Source organism: Nematostella vectensis, chromosome 14 (assembly GCF_932526225.1).
Source record: "Nematostella vectensis chromosome 14, jaNemVect1.1, whole genome shotgun sequence".
Taxonomy (NCBI): domain Eukaryota; kingdom Metazoa; phylum Cnidaria; class Anthozoa; order Actiniaria; family Edwardsiidae; genus Nematostella; species Nematostella vectensis.
In genome coordinates this window covers 9,460,712-9,478,669 of record NC_064047.1, presented here as the reverse complement: position 1 = coordinate 9,478,669, position 17,958 = coordinate 9,460,712, and the positions used below count along the sequence as shown (strand labels likewise).

At 37.0% G+C, this 17,958-nt stretch overlaps 1 protein-coding gene and 1 long non-coding RNA gene across 3 annotated transcripts in view; one reads left to right on the top strand and one right to left on the bottom strand.

Moving 5' to 3' along the window:
- Positions 1-408: 408 nt before the first annotated feature.
- Positions 409-17,958, top strand: part of LOC5509884 (sentrin-specific protease 6) — a 29,358-nt gene continuing 11,808 nt past the window's right edge. For both annotated transcript variants that reach the window (XM_048721559.1, XM_048721558.1), the window contains exons 1-21: positions 409-578; positions 1,328-1,451; positions 1,978-2,024; positions 3,418-3,461; positions 3,553-4,099; positions 5,617-6,332; positions 6,472-6,538; positions 6,720-6,761; positions 9,660-9,769; positions 10,165-10,290; positions 10,868-10,904; positions 11,748-11,812; positions 12,349-12,463; positions 13,313-13,389; positions 13,572-13,609; positions 14,373-14,443; positions 15,607-15,685; positions 16,158-16,274; positions 16,525-16,635; positions 16,951-17,043; positions 17,843-17,936. In XM_048721559.1, coding sequence (XP_048577516.1) covers positions 560-578; positions 1,328-1,451; positions 1,978-2,024; positions 3,418-3,461; positions 3,553-4,099; positions 5,617-6,332; positions 6,472-6,538; positions 6,720-6,761; positions 9,660-9,769; positions 10,165-10,290; positions 10,868-10,904; positions 11,748-11,812; positions 12,349-12,463; positions 13,313-13,389; positions 13,572-13,609; positions 14,373-14,443; positions 15,607-15,685; positions 16,158-16,274; positions 16,525-16,635; positions 16,951-17,043; positions 17,843-17,936 — 2,739 coding nt within the window. In that variant the 5' untranslated portion in view covers positions 409-559. The remainder of the gene's footprint in view (positions 579-1,327; positions 1,452-1,977; positions 2,025-3,417; positions 3,462-3,552; positions 4,100-5,616; positions 6,333-6,471; positions 6,539-6,719; positions 6,762-9,659; positions 9,770-10,164; positions 10,291-10,867; positions 10,905-11,747; positions 11,813-12,348; positions 12,464-13,312; positions 13,390-13,571; positions 13,610-14,372; positions 14,444-15,606; positions 15,686-16,157; positions 16,275-16,524; positions 16,636-16,950; positions 17,044-17,842; positions 17,937-17,958) is intronic.
- On the bottom strand, positions 10,505-17,847 carry LOC116616846. Its single transcript, XR_004295488.2, has 2 exons — positions 17,607-17,847; positions 10,505-10,713 (listed from the first exon to the last, which is right to left on the bottom strand). It is a non-coding gene; the product is annotated as an uncharacterized LOC116616846 (long non-coding RNA).

Here is a 17,958-nt window from a genome sequence, read left to right as displayed (position 1 = left end):
CGTACCTTTCTCTCTATTTCTGAATCATTATCCTTATTTTCTCAGGAAATTTCTTGTACTCTGGATTCTTAGCTTAACCATTCAATCACCCGATGCTATCAATAGCTTAAAATAAGAAATTTTTGTAATAAGTATATAAAAAATTCTCTTTTCATGATTGTTTTTGATTTTGGCGCAGGTTTGTCTTTTACCACCAGGCGTTCTTTGCTGAGACACAGAGAGCTCATGCGGAAGAGGCTAGGCAAATAAAAAAAAAAACTTTCCAAATCCAAAATTATGTGGCAATTAGAAAAACCTGATGTTTTTAACGCATCTTGGTAATGGTACTTAAAATGTGATGAATTCATAAAGCAAATTCATGAAAAAGCTTCTTAATTATAACAAGTCGCGGGGCCTGGAGCCTAGCATACAATCGAGGCAGATAAATCTCGCGCGCTTCATATTCAAAATGGCGGCGGCCGAGGTGCAAAAGGAACTGAACGTATTTTAAAAATATCAACTCCTCAAAGGCACACCAATCACTTACTAGAACCATGAATGAAGAGGAAACTTTGTCATAATGTCGAGACTATATAAAGGTGGGTGATTAGTTTAATGTTAGGGTACAAGTGGTGTAAATTTAAAAGAAAATCGAAAAAAGCTCACTCGAGAGCATTAGCTGTTCATCCTTTCTCCCATAGTCTATCACTGGATCCGATATTTATCTTTTTGATTTATCGTATATTTTAAAGAGTGTCATTTCTAGAGAATATTTATAATTTTAAATAACACGTCTAGGAATATTTTGTGTAAATTTTGATTATTTACTTGTGATTTTGTTGTTTTCGGGTTATTCGCGTTTCGATCGCAGATTGTATTCTTTTCCACCAGGTTGGTCAGGTTGTAAAATGGGTGCTTAAAATGTTAAAATTAAGCTTGCGGGTTCTTTAAAGATATTAAGATATATAGATTAAAATCTCTAAACTTGGTTCTACATGTTGCCAACCTTGAAAGCTCGAAAACCAGGAGATTGTGCTTCAATTACAAGAACTGAATAAGAAATTCTCGATGGATTTTCCCAAGAGATTACAGTAAATTTATAAATAGTTTCGATTTTCTGCTGGGGGATGAAGGATAAAAACGGAGTCTTTATGAAAACTGGGAGAGTTTACTGTCTTGGGTGTTTATTGTCTTTAGCATTTGGTCATACTCCACCCTCTGGACTCAACATGACTTGCCTATATTACATTTTGCCAAAATTACATTATCATTTTTAAGACCACTAGGGAAATTTTTGACAAAAGTGGGAATTTTGGAAATAATTTAACTTTGTTGTTATTTTCAACAGGACTAGAAAAAGCAGAGAAAAACCCTGAAAAGGGATGGAATACAAACTTTTCATCAAAACCGGAGGCACAGTCATCTTCTTCGGTAGAAATATCCCCAACGTCTTCTGAGAGTGCCGAGGAAGAGTGAGTTTAAACCCCAAAATAGTGCCAACATCACCCAGCTTCAATTACCACACCCTTAAACAAATTGTTGACAATAAACTTTGGATCACCATTTAACATGGTGTAAAAACAGCACTTTCTGGGGCTTTGTTATTCTTAACAATGTCCGCATTGTTTATTCTAGTGATTGAAAATTGGCAATTACAGAAACAATCAACCAAAAACAGAATTTGGGAGAAATGGCCCCCAAATTTGTCTACCATGTGCAATGAATGAATTTTCTTAAGCTTATCACTCCTTGTAAGATACAACAAGAAAACAGATGCATCACAGTTGAGTTAAATTGGAATAATATTATTATATTTATATTATTATCAAACCTTGGTGCATACTGTATATAGCCAGGACATGCCTATAGTCGGAGAGTATGTCATAAAATATTATTTGTGAAAAGACTGTGTTTTTGGAAGCTAAGGAGTGGAACACATAGCCTTGCATCCATCACCCTATAGTATGTTTTCTGTTAATATTTTTGGCTTTTTTTTAGTGATGTTATGCTGTTGACGCCTCAAAAGACTGACAAGAGGCAAGCTAGTAAGTTACAATGCATGTTTAATAAGAATTAAAATTAAAAACATGGGCGTTGGAGTTTATAATAACAAAACATCCTGTCTATTGATCGTGAGAAAAAAAAATCAGTGCACAAGACGTGAAACCTGAACCCTGTTTTATTATTGTTGTTGTTGTCTTTGTCGTCTTTGTTGTTAATGATATTAGGAGCTCATACATCCCTGTAACATACAGTACTGATGGAAAGTGATGGAAAGGAAAGTTCCCTGAATTACCACAAACACATTCGAAAACACCCGAACTTCTGCAATTGTCGGCACGGCCGAAATTCTTTTGTTTTACACGCTCCCAATCTTCGGCGATTTTTTGCCTAAGCGATGATTCTAAGGTATTCTAGCCAAATTTCTCCGTATTTCGCCTTCCCAAATTTCGGATAAGCTAATATGTACAGCAGGAAATCCAGAGAATGTACAGATACTGAATGTTTGTTGGCAGAGCGACACAGGGTCTTATCAATTATCCAATTCTCAGTTCGAGTTGATCAATTTTATAATAAATAACCTGAAAGCCGCGCGACTTCGTCACATATGTATAATAAACATGGAGATGGTCTGATGCGTGAAAAAAAGCTTCAAGACACCAGTGCGAAATGCGGTTCAAGCAAAACAAAAATTATTTCAAATCAAATAGAGATCCTTGTAAATAACTGTATTTGTTTACAGAAATGTTATGTGTTTCTAAAAAAACGTGTTTAAATGTTGTGACAGCGTGACACGACATTATCATAACAATTGTTTTGTTGTGTCTTTTCCGCAAGTTCTAAAAATAACAAGTCACGTTTTGCAAATATGATTGAACTGCATGATAAATATTTGACTAGGGAAACCAAAATACTTTGGACTAACATAACATGGTTGTTATATTAAAGTTTAGAACAGCGAGATGAATGTAAAGATCTTGAGATGCGTGACATTTCCATTGTCTGGACTACGCAACAGCAACATGCTTTCCACATTACACAAGTAAACATCAAACTCCGAACAATTTTGATAAGAATGAAATCTATTTTCCATGCTTAACATCTTTGTTATGTCACATGTGTTGTTCGATGATCGCGTGTGTGTGGAACTTCGATAATGAAGCTGACATTAACAATACGAAGAAGTAAATTTTCCCTCTTAAAAGTTTTTAGATTTTTCGGCCTGCGTTAAGTTAAATTTACTTGCCTTAAGTGCAGATTGTGTGTTCTTCAATGATCACATGTGTCTGTTCTCCTAATAAGCCTAATAGAGCCTGATTGTGTCTGGTTACCATTTGGGGACCTTCTTCATAGACATACCTGTCTCGGCTCATCACTTAAAGCATATTATGTGGGGTTGATAAATGCTAATTAATAAAACTTTCAAATTGGTTTTAGGTGGAAGCAAAAGATGCATGTCAGATTCTGCAAGAAATGCGTCTGTAAGTACTGTTAAAGCGACATCATACTTATGGTTTATTGGAGTATTATCTTTTTAGTTCTCTATTATTAACGATTTATTTTATTCCATAGGACTTTAAAGCTGAACACAAAGCCTATAAAATTCCCAAGATCACTAAATCATCCACACCAGCCCGACCAAACTGCTCCTCACATTCCAGCAAGACTTCAGGTGACCCATGGGGGTTTGACAGTGCTTTTGCTGACAGCCCTAAAGGATCAAACAATAGGGCATATATGATTCGCCGACAAGCTGAACTAGGGCACAGTTGTTTACGGCCTGGTGTCTCTGCTGTTAGGGGAAGGGCTCATAGAGACAGTCCATTGAAGGGAAACCAGCACTCTAGCTGTCGATCAAATGATCGACGCCAGGGCAGGGCATTTGACACTGAGATTGAGATGTTCCGAAAGAACGGTCGGTTTAAGCATGCTGATTGCTTGGGATTTTTGAGAGAGGAGTCAAGTTCTTATTGTAATGATTCCAGTAGTGACAATCACCATGGTAACAGTAAAAGTTGTTCCCTTGGAAACAAAAATGGTAAAGATACAAGAAATCGAAATGGTAATGACAGCAGTCATGTTGTCGTTAATGAAAGTCTTAGTGGCGATGGAAATAAAGGTATGTAAAATGAAGTGTGTTTGCATCAAACCCAGAGTCAATAATTTAAAAGGTCTTTGCTCACCAAGTTTTCATCGACTCATTTGGGAAAGCTGTTGGGATATTTTTTTTTAATTTGGCGAAAGCATACTGTAGGCTTTGATTTTACACTAGGTGGTTATTTTTAGATTTCTTCTCTTAGTTTGTTTCACTTGGTTTAAAACAATAACAAAGGTCAGGCTGACAAGAGCTCTTTAAAAGTGATTTACCAAACATGGTGCATTTTGACTCTGTCTGTTAAATTCTTTTCAATATTTGACTGCAGTACTTAAATACTCTGACCATTTAAAAGATACAGTATTATAGATTGGATTAATTAGGTAGGGATTTTAAATAATATGGCAAAATTTTAAGTTTTTTTAAACGTTATATGAAAAATGATGATTGTAATGGAGTTTGAGGACGCGTCCGCATATAATATGCCCCCAATTTTTTTAGCGTATATCCAGAAAAAAGAAATGAGGAACAAACACAAAAAAAACAGAAGTATCGAATATAGAATACAGTATCCTGTACTTTACAGTACTTATTGTTGTAAGATTATCACAAATTAGAAATTTATACTCTATGATGTCTTCCAGTATCGAAATTATTAAAAATTAGATCCATACAATTAAGCACAAAGTCAGCTTTTGCAAGCAGACTTAGCCAAAGGCAAACCACACAGCATAGTTTGACTGCTGTACTGTACTGTACTGTACTGTACTGTACTGTACTGCACTGCACCGCACCGCACCGCACCGCACCGCACCGCACCGCACCGCACCGCACCGCACCGCACCGCACCGCACCGCACCGCACCGCACCGCACCGCACCGCACCGCACCGCACCGCACCGCACCGCACTGCACCGCACTGCACCGCACTGTAGGTATCTAGGGGTTTCTTAAGTTTCATCCTTGGCAGTGGAAATTGATAAGTAAGGGGTGAAAGTTATTTGTTCAAATAAAAGCGACTTTTAAAAAATGTAGTCAGCACTTTGAAAATAGTAGCTGGCGGGCCTAAATGAAACCCAGTATCATTTAGGTTAATACCTAACCAACATTGATTAACAAAATCAAACAGTCATCATGCCAATGATACATGCATCATAAAGATTTAAAAATGTTTAGTTTTTAGTTGTGTAAACCTGCAAAATTGATACTGACATCAATTTCAGAACTGAAGTCTTCCAATGTAAGGCCTGTAGCCAAGATTTAGAGGGGGACCACTTTCTTGTCCTATAGCTTGCAGTGCTACTTAAGTTTCCTTTAATAAGGCGGACCTTCCAGTTCAGTGAGGGGGATTCTTCCAAACCTTCGAGTCCCCTCCCACAGGCTACTACTCCAGTATTCTGTATATAACAACTGTATAATATTCTAGTCTAAGTGAGTACAGTACCATAACCGGGATACTTACAGTATATTAACTAAAATATTTTTGTATCAAAATACATGACATTCTCCTGATCTTCCTAATATGAACCATGTTCTTTTTAGTTTCAGACAAAGTTTGCCACAGGATTGATATAACTTCTTTGTTGGTGCCCTCAGTGGTCTTGTCACAGAGAGAGAAGCATCTACAAAATCCCATTCACAAAAATAGGACAATTGATACCCCGATAAAGACATCATGCACGCAAAGGCCTACTTCTTTGTGCAAGGCTGATTCTATGCACTCTGATTGTTCAGAGGAGTTTGAACCAAAGACAAATCACTTATCTAAAGTTTATGATCAAAATGATGCCAAACTCAATGACAAAGATGCTGCTGATGATGATAAATTAGATTGTTCTCAAGACTTTATATTGACCATTGACAAAAAGAACACAAAGAACTCCCCCTCTTCTGCAGAATCTGACAATGATAAGGGGTCTATGACAGCTGGCCCCATTAACAGCGATCTTTTCAAATGCCAGTTCTGTGGGAATTACTTCAAAAAGAATAGGGCCTGTAATAAATGTGGAAGGGGGTTTTATGTACCCCCTGCCACACCCAGGGCACCTTTACACGAACTGAAGAGGGACAAAACAAAAGAAGATTCTTTATTTGGTGAAGAAGAAGGACATGCTAATGCAAAATCATTCTATGGAGGTCAAAAGTCTTATTCATTTAGTGGGAAAAATAAGAAGGCAAAATCTTCAAGCTTCAAAAATAATGTTGGATCACAAACCACAGAAATTCCTAAAAAAAGGAAGGGGAGGCCACAAAAAAAGGTGCGAATTGTCCATAAAGCTTATATGGTTTTTCACATCGAAACTACTGTACTATGTACTGTATAGATTGTTGGTAATTTTGGATTTTTTTTCTATTTTGAGTCTGAGGCTGATTGTAGCCCTTTTGATCCCCTTGCAGAGTTCAGAGAGCAACACTAAAAAGAAAAGCATGGAAAAAACAAAGTCTCAAGAACCAAATAAGCCAGGTCTGTGCAGTGTGCATTAATCCAACAATTATGCAAGACTATTTTGTTGACCGCCATTTACCAAAAATACCAAATTTGGGAAGCATGGAATGATATACTTTCAACTACTGTATACCTAATGAGTGGTTCATTGGCACTTTATTAAATAATCATGTTTTCTTACCTTTTTGGTTGTTTTCAGTTTGTGTTTTGATATCATCAAGTGATGAGGAAGACAATGAAGGTATGTACAAGCTACTAACAGAGTGATACCAGAACAATGATAATAATAGTAGTAATCTTTATTTCTACCTTTTTGCAGCAATAGTTAGTAGCAGTAGTTGAGTTACAAGGAGTGTCAGAAACATTAATACAATAATAATTGCATTTAACCCTTTCTATAGTTACCCTGGTTCCAGAGCCTCGAGCGTCTCTCTATTCAGTGGCAAGCGAGGTTGAGACGAGGCTCTGGCCTCTCGAAGCGCTATTTTGACTTCTGCCTCACTTCCATGTTAACTTTTTGTGATTAGCATGTGTCAGTTTCACATGATGCTACAGTACCTTGGATGTAAGCATCTCTTCGCTCAGGAATCGAATTCTCGAGTATGAAAAGCGCATGAACACCTGATTTAAAAACAACAACATTCGTCTGAAAACCCATGGGGTCATTACTGTAGAGTTAGTGACAAGAATCTGCCCATAGGATGTGGGAAATACAACATTTTCTCGGGAAATGGCTTCAAGGAGGAGAAAATCGCGGATAAGCTCGCAGCAGTTATCCTCGGAACGAGTCTATCAAAGAACTCAAGAGGCAAATAACCAGTACATTTGCCTGCTTGGAATAGTTGAATCCAATATGGTTGAGGCGAGAGCAAACGCTGGGAATAAGCTTGGAAAATCAGCGATTTTCCATAGCCAGTCGGCAGCACAGAGAAGACAACTCGCTGCTTGTTAACTTCGTAAAGAGACTCCTTTAGAACAAACCTTAAATTTTTAATACTGAAAAATCTTGTAACTAATTCGAACTGAGCACTATAAAAATTACGATCGAAATTACAGTATCTATCGCTCGTCTACTTCGTTCGTTTAGATGCTTGTTATTGCGAACAATAGGAATTAAAAACTGGTTTTGACCTTTTGAACTTAAAGCGAAAATACAATAAAAAACTGTCAGAATTTCTTGGTTTTCATGACCACACATCAATTGGCTAATCAGCGACCAAGTTTAGATTCTGAACCTAGCAGAAGTCGAAATAGCGCTTCGAGAGGCAAGAGCCTTGTCTCAACCTCGCTGGCCACTAAATAGAGAGATGCACAAGACTCTGGAACCAGGGTGTTCTATAGTAGGCTCTGGTGCCTCACTGTACAGAAGTTCACAGTCACAGGATGTGTTCCTGACCTCAGAGCATATAGTCTTTTGTGCACACTGGGAGGAAATAGTATGTGAAGCAGCAAGGAGGAGGAGTAGGTGCCGTCATGCTGCAAATAAGGGAAATTGGTCTTAAGTGCCTTTTTTTGCACAGATTCAACTTAAATATGCACATATACCGAGCCAGCCTAGATTGGGCTCACATATTCCAGGACAGACATGCTAACACTACAGTACACCAATATTAAATGCTTCTCTAGTAGTTTCATTATGTTTCAGAGTAGGCGGTGGAGATTGATAAGTAAGGGGTAGAAGTTATTTTATGTTCTTTATTCAAATAAAACTAAAATTAACTTTTTTTCTAAAAGTACCCAGCACTCAGTGGAACATAGTTAGCAGTTCAGCCGGCCGTCTAATATAACCCCTGCTTCCCAGATAACCCAAATTTTTTAGGAAACAAAGTGCATCGAAGCACATATGTACTCCCTTTCTTAACAATATGGGAGACAGGCATGTTACAAGTAAGGGAGCCTGACACATAACAGCTTATAACTAAGGAACCTTTCAATCAGGGAGCCGCTAAACACAGTAGGAGCTGGTGTCAAGGGGCACTCTGAAAAAAAAACTACAATACACATTTCTTTGCATTTCATACTGTAGAGCATAATATCAGAGACAGTGAGATTCAAATAAAAAGGGGTTACCTGGAAAAAACCTCCATGGCCGTAGCATCATGTACATATACTTTGTACAGTGCAAAGCCATGTTGTTCACAATAATAACAGAAAACAACAGTCTACCTAATACCTGTCTTACAACAGTCTACCTAATACCTGTCTTATGACAGACTACCTAATATCTGTCTTACAACAGACTACCTAATACCTGTCTTACAACAGACTACCTAATACCTGTCTTACAACAGACTACCTAATACCTGTCTTACAACAGACTACCTAATACCTGTCTTACAACAGACTACCTAATACCTGTCTTACAACAGACTACCTAATACCTGTCTTACAACAGACTACCTAATACCTGTCTTACAACAGACTACCTAATACCTGTCTTACAACAGACTACCTAATACCTGTCTTACGACAGACTACCTAATACCTGTCTTACAACAGACTACCTAATATCTGTCTTACGACAGACTACCTAATATCTGTCTTACAACAGTCTACCTAATACCTGTCTTACAACAGACTACCTAATACCTGTCTTACAACAGACTACCTAATACCTGTCTACAACAGACTACCTAATACCTGTCTTACAACAGACTACCTAATACCTGTCTTACGACAGACTACCTAATACCTGTCTTACGACAGACTACCTAATACCTGTCTTACAACAGTCTACCTAATACCTGTCTTACAACAGTCTACCTAATACCTGTCTTACGACAGACTACCTAATACCTGTCTTACAACAGACTACCTAATACCTGTCTTACAACACTGCTAGTACAGGAGAGGAACATGCAACATTGCTTTAACTAGTTTTGAGTAATTTTAGAAAAAGTAGTAGTATGTGCATCTTTGCTGTAGTGTTTAAGGCAAAACGAAAGAAGCAAAATTTAATGTGACAAAATAAATATTACTTTGCCATAAAAAAATTTCCTTGTCAACATTTGGCTTGTGAAAATGGACTTTTTTCTAGACATGTATATTAATGTTACTGTGACCATGCATATGCCTCTACCATTTTATAATATAAGTAAGGACTTACGTTATTATTAATAATATCATCTGTTACCAACAGAAGCAGATAGTGTTTCTAAAGATGAACCCCAAGATAAGGAAGACGATGATTCTGAAAATTCCTCAGAACAAGCGGAAGACAAGAGAGAACCTGACCCTAAGAAAACCAAGGTTTGTGAACTCTGTCTTTCTGTCTGACCCAACCATAAGTAACCAAGATTTGTCCATCGACCTAACTTTCTATCTGCAACATGATGGAAAAACATGACTTGACATTTCCAATAAGCTCATTTAACATCAAATAAGGCAGAAAATTTCACTAAGTACTAAGTAATGTCAAATGCAACTTTTTTTTAAAATTGATGCAACTATTTGTAAATTGTCATTGAAATTTGAGCTGTTTGTCCTGTTATCCACCTGTCTGCTAATGTCTGTCTGTTCTTTTGTCTTACTGTCCTTTTATTCCTTAGTCTGTCCATCTGTCCGTTAGTCTGTCCGTCCACCTATCTGTGCATCAGTCTCTCATTTCCTTTATCATAAGTACTGATTCCAATAATGTTGTTTAGGACTCGCCCAAGCCCTCCCCTGATCCTGTAGACCCGTTTGAGAGGGATTCCTTCTCTGCAAACATAGCACTGGGTGACACTGTCATGCTTGGTACCCTGTCAGGCACCCCGATTGGGAATCTTGAGGTACTGTGCATTCTAATAGCAACTATTGTGCTGTGATGCCTAAACGATCTGTGTTCTTCTTGCCAATTCTATGTACAACTTCTGACTCGCTTGACTTGGTTTTTTTTTTCTTTGTTGACGTTAGTTAGCCTGCATGCAGCCGGAAATAGTTCCATTATTACCATTATTTCCATTATTAGTAAAAGTGGAACTATTTCTGGCTGCACGCAGGCTAACGTTAGTTGAGGACATGAAAGGAAATGATTATTGATTACTGCAAATTTATAGATTGCACAAAAATGGCACAAAAACATAAATAAGTTTAATCAATTAACACTTATAAAGCATTATATTCTAGTCACTTGACAGTGCCATCAATGATAATTATAATTTTTACCTCATAATGTGGTATTTCCTCATGGCCAGAATAGAAAGGATTCACACCTGAAAATTGGCAAAAAATATTTCCATGATGTTCTCTTAAATAATTATCCCTGTAATTTTACAATCCTACACAATAACGGTCTACCGTGCATTACAGCATGTGTCCTGGCTCTGTGCAATGGATAAACTTGAAAATATTTTCTGTCTATTGCAGCTGAGTGTTAATATGCTGAAGTGGATGATGGAATACAGTAAGTCATGTCTTGCTAGAGCTTTTACCATATTCACACATGGTGTTCTTTATTATTGCTATTGAATGATGCAGAAAATAAAACTCAAGATGTGCCTTATACATACTGTCCAAAGAAATGCAACTGAAATTTGCTGAAAACATCCTTAAGTTTTGCAGCACTAAAACTCTTTTGTTTCACATGCTCTTGAAATTATGGTGAATTTTTGCCTAATCAAAGATTTTAGGCAGACATTTTGTAGCCAAACTTTTACCTTCCATTATTTGGGATGAACTGATTAAATGTGTACAGCAGAAAATGTATATGAAACTTTCTCATACTATGCATTTGATGGATATGGTAATTCAAGATTTTTATTTTTGGAATGCAGCTCTGGCCATCTCCTTGTAATTTTTATTACTATATATTTTTCATACAGTACTATTTTATCCAAAGCTATCGTTGTACCTATTGCTGTTTATTAACAGGAAAGGGACATTGTTGAAAATTTTATTGTTAACATAAACTGTATTGTATCAACATCACATGATACATCGTTATTGTAAATCAAATTTCAAAATACAATTATACTGTACAGAATGTTGTTTTCAGGCTGTAACACGAGAACTATACTCTTCAATCTGGATGTTTATTTCGTGAAATTGTGCATTTTTCTTTATTCTATTTTCTACCCTTCTTTTTCAAGCAATTTATAACATCTATCTGTCTTTTTTTATTTGTGTATTTATTATTTGTTTGTTTATTTATTTTTATTTGTTTGTTTGTTTATTAATAAATAAATATGCAAATATAAATGTCTACTGACTGTAAAAGTCTTATAAATCTATGGTTTCTATGCTACAGATGAAAAAGATGGCAAAAGAAAAATAAATATCTATATTGAGGGAAGGGATCTCACATCATTTAAGGTACTGCACTATATCTATAATTTCTACAATAAACAATAACAAGCCTGCATAAAATAGACAAGTCACTTTATGAACCCTGGAGAACATGGCAACCAGGCTGGTTACACTTGTGGAGTGAGTTTGTTAAGCAATCTTAAGTCAGGATTAAAACTTGTGCAGGGGTGTGGCCAAGGGGGTGGCCCAGGGGGCCCGGGCCCCCCCTTTTAGCAGCCAAAAATACAGTAAATGTATGAGACATCAGCTAAAGTACATGAGAAAATTTCTTGAAAGGGCCTTTTGGGCCCCCTCCTGTTAAAAATCCTGGCTACGCTGCTGTTGTTTACGGCTATAATGTTGTGTAAGAATGATCAAATTACAACTAATTCTTTACAAAGAGTCAATAATAAACTGGGATAATTATATAGCTATTAGATAACAATCCAATACCCTACCCCACATTTTTCTTTCTATTTGTTGTTGTTGTTGTTTTGGCCAACTGGCGATGGTCCCAGCAGTAACCAATTTCTTTTTTTGCTTCTGATTTGAATCTCTCTCAGATAACAAGAGATCAAAACCCTAAGCTGATAGTACTAGGTGTTACACAAGCTCTGGCTCTTAGATTTCAATACAAGTTGAATGGCAATGGAAAGTTTTTAAATCCAGGAAGTGCAGGTAATACCATTTTACATTGCACTGGTTTACTCACACTCGCTCACTTCCATTTACGTCATTCTGTCTCTTCTGAGTGGGTATTATTTTGCATGGCATTGTTCACCATTTTCTCCATGTGTCCTGTTCACTGCCAGACCGTAAGACAGACCATACATAAATGCTCATTTAGATACCTCTATAAAGTGTTTATTTACATCAGTGTAGCATTCTAAAATTGGCACAGTAAAAACCAGCATGTGATTTAAGAACCCATAAGCAGATACTTTGGATTTTAATACCCCAAAATATACATAAAAATGTACTAAGCCAAAAAAAAATCGAAAGGTTCTTGGTTACTCCATAAAAAATGAAACAAATTATGGGGCTTCGATATATAAATTTGCTGGACATTTTTCTCTTAGAAGATAACAGAAATAACTTATTTACTGTACAATAGGATATCTTTATACAAAGTGGCTATATGTATTCAGTCACACTTCTCCAATTCTCCTATCCTATGGCACTAGAAAAGATCCCAACAGTAACCTATATGAATACATCAATCACAGACACAGGTTTGTTTGGGTGAATAGAGATTTATTTTCAAGCCAAGAAAATTTAAAAAGGAATACAAACTATGAGAAATAGATCTCTGTCCACCAAACACTCAGTATGAATCCTACTGTTGATTAAGCAACTTTGAAAAAAAAAGGAACTTAATAAGAACCAATTTTGCTTATTGGTAAGTAGGTATCCCAAAATATAAGAACCTGTTTTGCCAGAATTGAAAAAGTGTAGGTTCTTACACATGAGTTTTTACTGTATGTTCCCTTTGTAATTTAATTTCCATCATAATGTTTGTTTGTATAGTGACAGCAGAGAGGGACATTGTTCTTGAAGTAAAAGATACAATTAAAGATGAATTAATAGCTGACCTCGAAGAATGGGTAAGAGCTTGTCTGTCTTGGAGTATTGATTTCATAGTCTATTTTTATTTTTATATTTTATCTCTATTTTTTCTTTTATTATTCAAGGTGAAAAAGCAGGTTAGTTGTTGGTGGTTATTATACTCATGATAGCAAACACATCTTTTTAACACAGCAAGTTACAACCTATTTTTTTTTCTCAGGTAACAGACACTCTAAGTAAAGAGTTTAAGAACTTGAGGTTGGTGGACACTATTATTTCTTATTGAAGCATCAAATACTTTTTATTATGTTAACCAAATGGTATTAAAACAATTTGTTTAATTTTAGATATTGTAGTATATAGTTTTTCACGTATTCACGTATATTATTTACTGCTTTAGCAAATGGAGCTGTTTTTATTGGCATGTAGATCTCATCTGTGTGTGAGTCTGTCCTCTAATAGATGTACAGATGACGTCACAGCTTGTCATGAAAAAAAAGTATGCAACAAGACGCAGTCGAGTGTTGTTCATGACACCCTGTAGCGTCTTATGTGTATGTGTTAGAGGACAGATGCACAAAAGAATTAAAACTATTTGTTTTATACCTATTTCAAATAAGGATGCACTCCTTATCTGTGAATATGAGAATCTGTGTATCGCAATCCGCAGTGCTTCATGGGTATCAGGTTAATAAGCAAACAAGCGTAAATAAAATACAAATCCAGGTTTCAAACGCTGTAGAATTCTTGTTTACATTCTTATCCACATTCACATGGCTTCCAGGTACAAGGATTCAGCCCATTATACGCTGATGCGCCATGATACACCGCGGGCTATGACACATGCAATCTCGAGTGCAACCTTATTCGAAATAGGTGTATCCAACAAAATAGATATTTACAATCTAGTTTTTGGGAGCGTGTACGTATTTTAACATTAGTTGCACAAGTAGTGTACAGAGCCTTTCAGAGATGTTTGTATGGTAGATGTCTGTATGGTGCATTTAATTTCTTTTTCCAGTGTAGAAGAAGCTGAGTCCATAATCACCTGTGTTAAGCCTTTCAAGGATTCATGTACCAGATGCAACAGCGGTATGTACTGCTAGCAAATAAAAGGATTGTTCTCGACTGTCTTGAGGTGTAGTAGACGTACAGACAGATTGGCAGCTAGGAAAAGAGCTAGACAGATAGAAACTGAAAAATACTATAAATATGAAAATGAACAAACAGACAGAAAGACAGGAAATAAACGGACAGAAATGCAGGAAAATGAACAGACGGACACACATTCTCGTATTCCTCATTGGCAACTATGATTGTCATTCTGAAAACTCACTCATATTACATGCCACTGCGATTCTATAATTCCTGGATTGCCTTTAAAAACACTGTGGTACAATTTGCCTAATCCTCGACTGATGGAAACCAACAAAGCCAATAAGCATGCGATGGTCACAGTATTTATTGCTTCAAACTTCATAACCAGGAGACTTTCGTTGTGCTTTAACGTACACTTGCTTGCTTGGGTAGTTCAGACAAAGCGTTTCTCGCATCCTCATTCGTCTTCGCTTTCAGTAAATGTCAGTTAAGCCACCCTAGCGCGCATCACACTGTTATGCTATATCATTTTCACCTTAGATAACGGCACCGCCTTAACCCCTACAACTACAGTAATTCAGACATCCGCGTATAAGAACCTAGAGAATAAGAACCTTAACTGAAATTTGACACTTTTTATAAAAACCTTATCAGCCTGGTGGGAAAGAATAGGTTCTTATTTGTAAGATAACTTATATGTTTTGTCAATATTCCGATTTTCGGTTAAATAACAAGAGAGAAAAGATACTTTTCGTAGATTTTTTGTGCATTGCATACAACATGGATGGATATGTTGTGTTCAGCGTTGATTGTTATTGTTATAGTACTGTCTTTGCTCTGTGTATATGAAAAAAAGAACCAATTTAGAACCTAATCAGCCTTATTCGTTTAGCGGTCAACTCACCCGCATTAGGCGGGTAGCACAAGATTATAGACGTCATCACAAGCCTAATTTTTGTGAGAATGTTCATACATTCTCTGTATTCACCCGCCTGTCTCTCTGGTATTTTCACATATTTACTGTATATCACCCGATTTCATAAGGTTTCTGTCCAAGTTGGGTTGACAGCTATTGATTCGCATAAGATACTCTGATTTATAAGAACCTTGTTTTATCAGGCACACTTGATATTTCTCTACTTTGCTATATTATTCAGGTGAACCATCAGCTTCTAGATATAACACCAGGTCAAATGACACCTCTGCCAAACAAAAGAACAAGCCTCCACCGGAAAAGTGAGTCTTCCTGTGTAACTTTTCATCCAGTGGTTTACGTTAAACAGTGGTATTTGTCGCAAACTTTAATTTCTGCGTAATTCAAAATTTCACCCAATGCTAATTTCATGAAAAAAGTGCGAAAATATATTCGGTCTAGCCAAAGAGATGATTATACGGGCATTTTTTAGCGAAAATGTAGAAAATGTAGTACTTACTTTTGGCGAAAAAAAAGGAAAAAAGGTGCCCGTTTGAGCCTCTCTTTGGTGTGAACCACAGGCCTCCCAAGTTTCTGCGAAATAGTCTATGACTTAGCCTAATGAATTTTTGCTACGAATAGCTTTACGCTAGATGCAGACACTCCTCATTTTTTATTAAAAGTCTACTGTGTTCTTGGAGATAACTAGAAATGGAATGGAAGTGGGAAATAATTCTACCCATTCCTCGCCTGTTGGTGGATCTCTTACCATTGTCTCCTGTCCCATAATTATAGCCTGCTGGTCTACCCTCCTCCGCCACAGCAGGGCGGTATCAACATCACCACAGCGGATCTCGATTGTCTACAGGAAGGGGAATTCCTCAATGATGTCATCATCGACTTTTATCTCAAGTAAGAGATTCTCACCTAAGGGCGGATCCAGGATCTCCAAAAAGGGAGGGGGAAGGCGGCGAAGTAAGGGTTTCAAGAAAGGGGGGACTAATTAATTGTTCTTCCGTGTATTTTCTCATATTTCTTGTTACTTTCAAGCCAAATAGGGGTCACGCTTGGCCCACCCCTAGAACCATTTGCACCCATATACTGATTTTACCTCGCTTGATCTTACCTCAGCTATCCTATAATCATCACTCTTGTTCCGTAGATATATCTTTCATGAGAAATTAACAGATTTCGATCGTGAGCGGACACATATATTCAGTTCCTTCTTCTACAAGCGATTGACACAGAGAGCCAGCAGTGAGACTAACTTAAGGTACCTGCTTTTTTAAATTCACATTCTTTAGAGCTGGCCGTTTAGTATTAATAGTTTTATTTAATTGAGTTTTACTGGATTATTAAAAATTTCCTGGACTTTTTCATTCGGACGCTTCGACATTTCTTCGTGAAAGTTGAAGAGTGCGAATGAGATCTACAGTTGAGCAGTTTTTTTGCGTAGCTTTGAAGTACTTGGAAATAATCTTTGTTATGATTCAGAACTGTATGAAATAGTCCTAATCACAACTCGGACCTAGAGGTTTGAGGGTTTTAGGGGGGCTTTCTGTGTAACGTTTTCCACTGTGTATTCCAGTGTCATTGAACGAATGCATAGTCAAGTAAAGACATGGACCAAATATGTCGACATCTTTCAGAAAGACTTCATCGTCGTACCCATAAACGAGAGGTTGGTGGGGCTGTCAAATGCCGCTTGTTATGTAAAGCCAATGAATACCACTAAGGTGGTACAATACAATACAATAAACTTTAATTATCGGGAGTAAATAACCGTTTAAAGTTTTCTAACTTATGTCAAAACACATACAAAGTAGACACCCTCTTTTAAAGAGCCTCTGTGAGCCGCATTTTGTCATCCTATCAAGATACTAAGTAAAATAAAGTACCCATTTTACATTGGCTGAATTGGGAAAACAATAGTTTCTAGAAGTGGATATTTCGAGATTTCTTCAAATAAGTTGTTTGGATAAAAAACAATAGCAAATGTGTGGCTGACAGGAGTTATTTAAGGTCCCGAGGGTTACGCATGTCTTTGTAGGCTATACAAATAATTTGAATTCAATAGCGAACAGCGAACTAAAACTTCTAAAGCAAGGCAAACTATTCTATTTCTAATATAAGATATTACAGTGTTCAAATAAAGGCATTTGGGAAAGCCATGTGTCATAACCGGCAGGGAACATGGGTTACGACACATGAATTCTAGACCTATTTGAAAAAGGTTTATCTTACCGTGTTTTTATCGAATAACGTAAAACATCTAGAATTCATCTTGCATTCCAACTTCATAACAACAACTCACATTGCGTAAAATCGCCCCATCATTCATTGCGGGAGTAGGGTACAGGGGCGCGCGGCTTAAAACCCCACAGGCATCCCAACACATTGTAATGCCAATTAGAGTCTTGCTGATTCTTGTCTGTCAAGCTCAGGCGATTGTTTATCTCATTGTCTTCCTCCATTTTCAGCTCTCATTGGTATCTCGCCATTGTATGCTTTCCTGGCCAGGACGGGCCAGTGTTTAAAGTAAATTCAGAAGAAGGAAGTGATCATGAGTCCGAGGTATGCATTTTTTCTCCCTTTT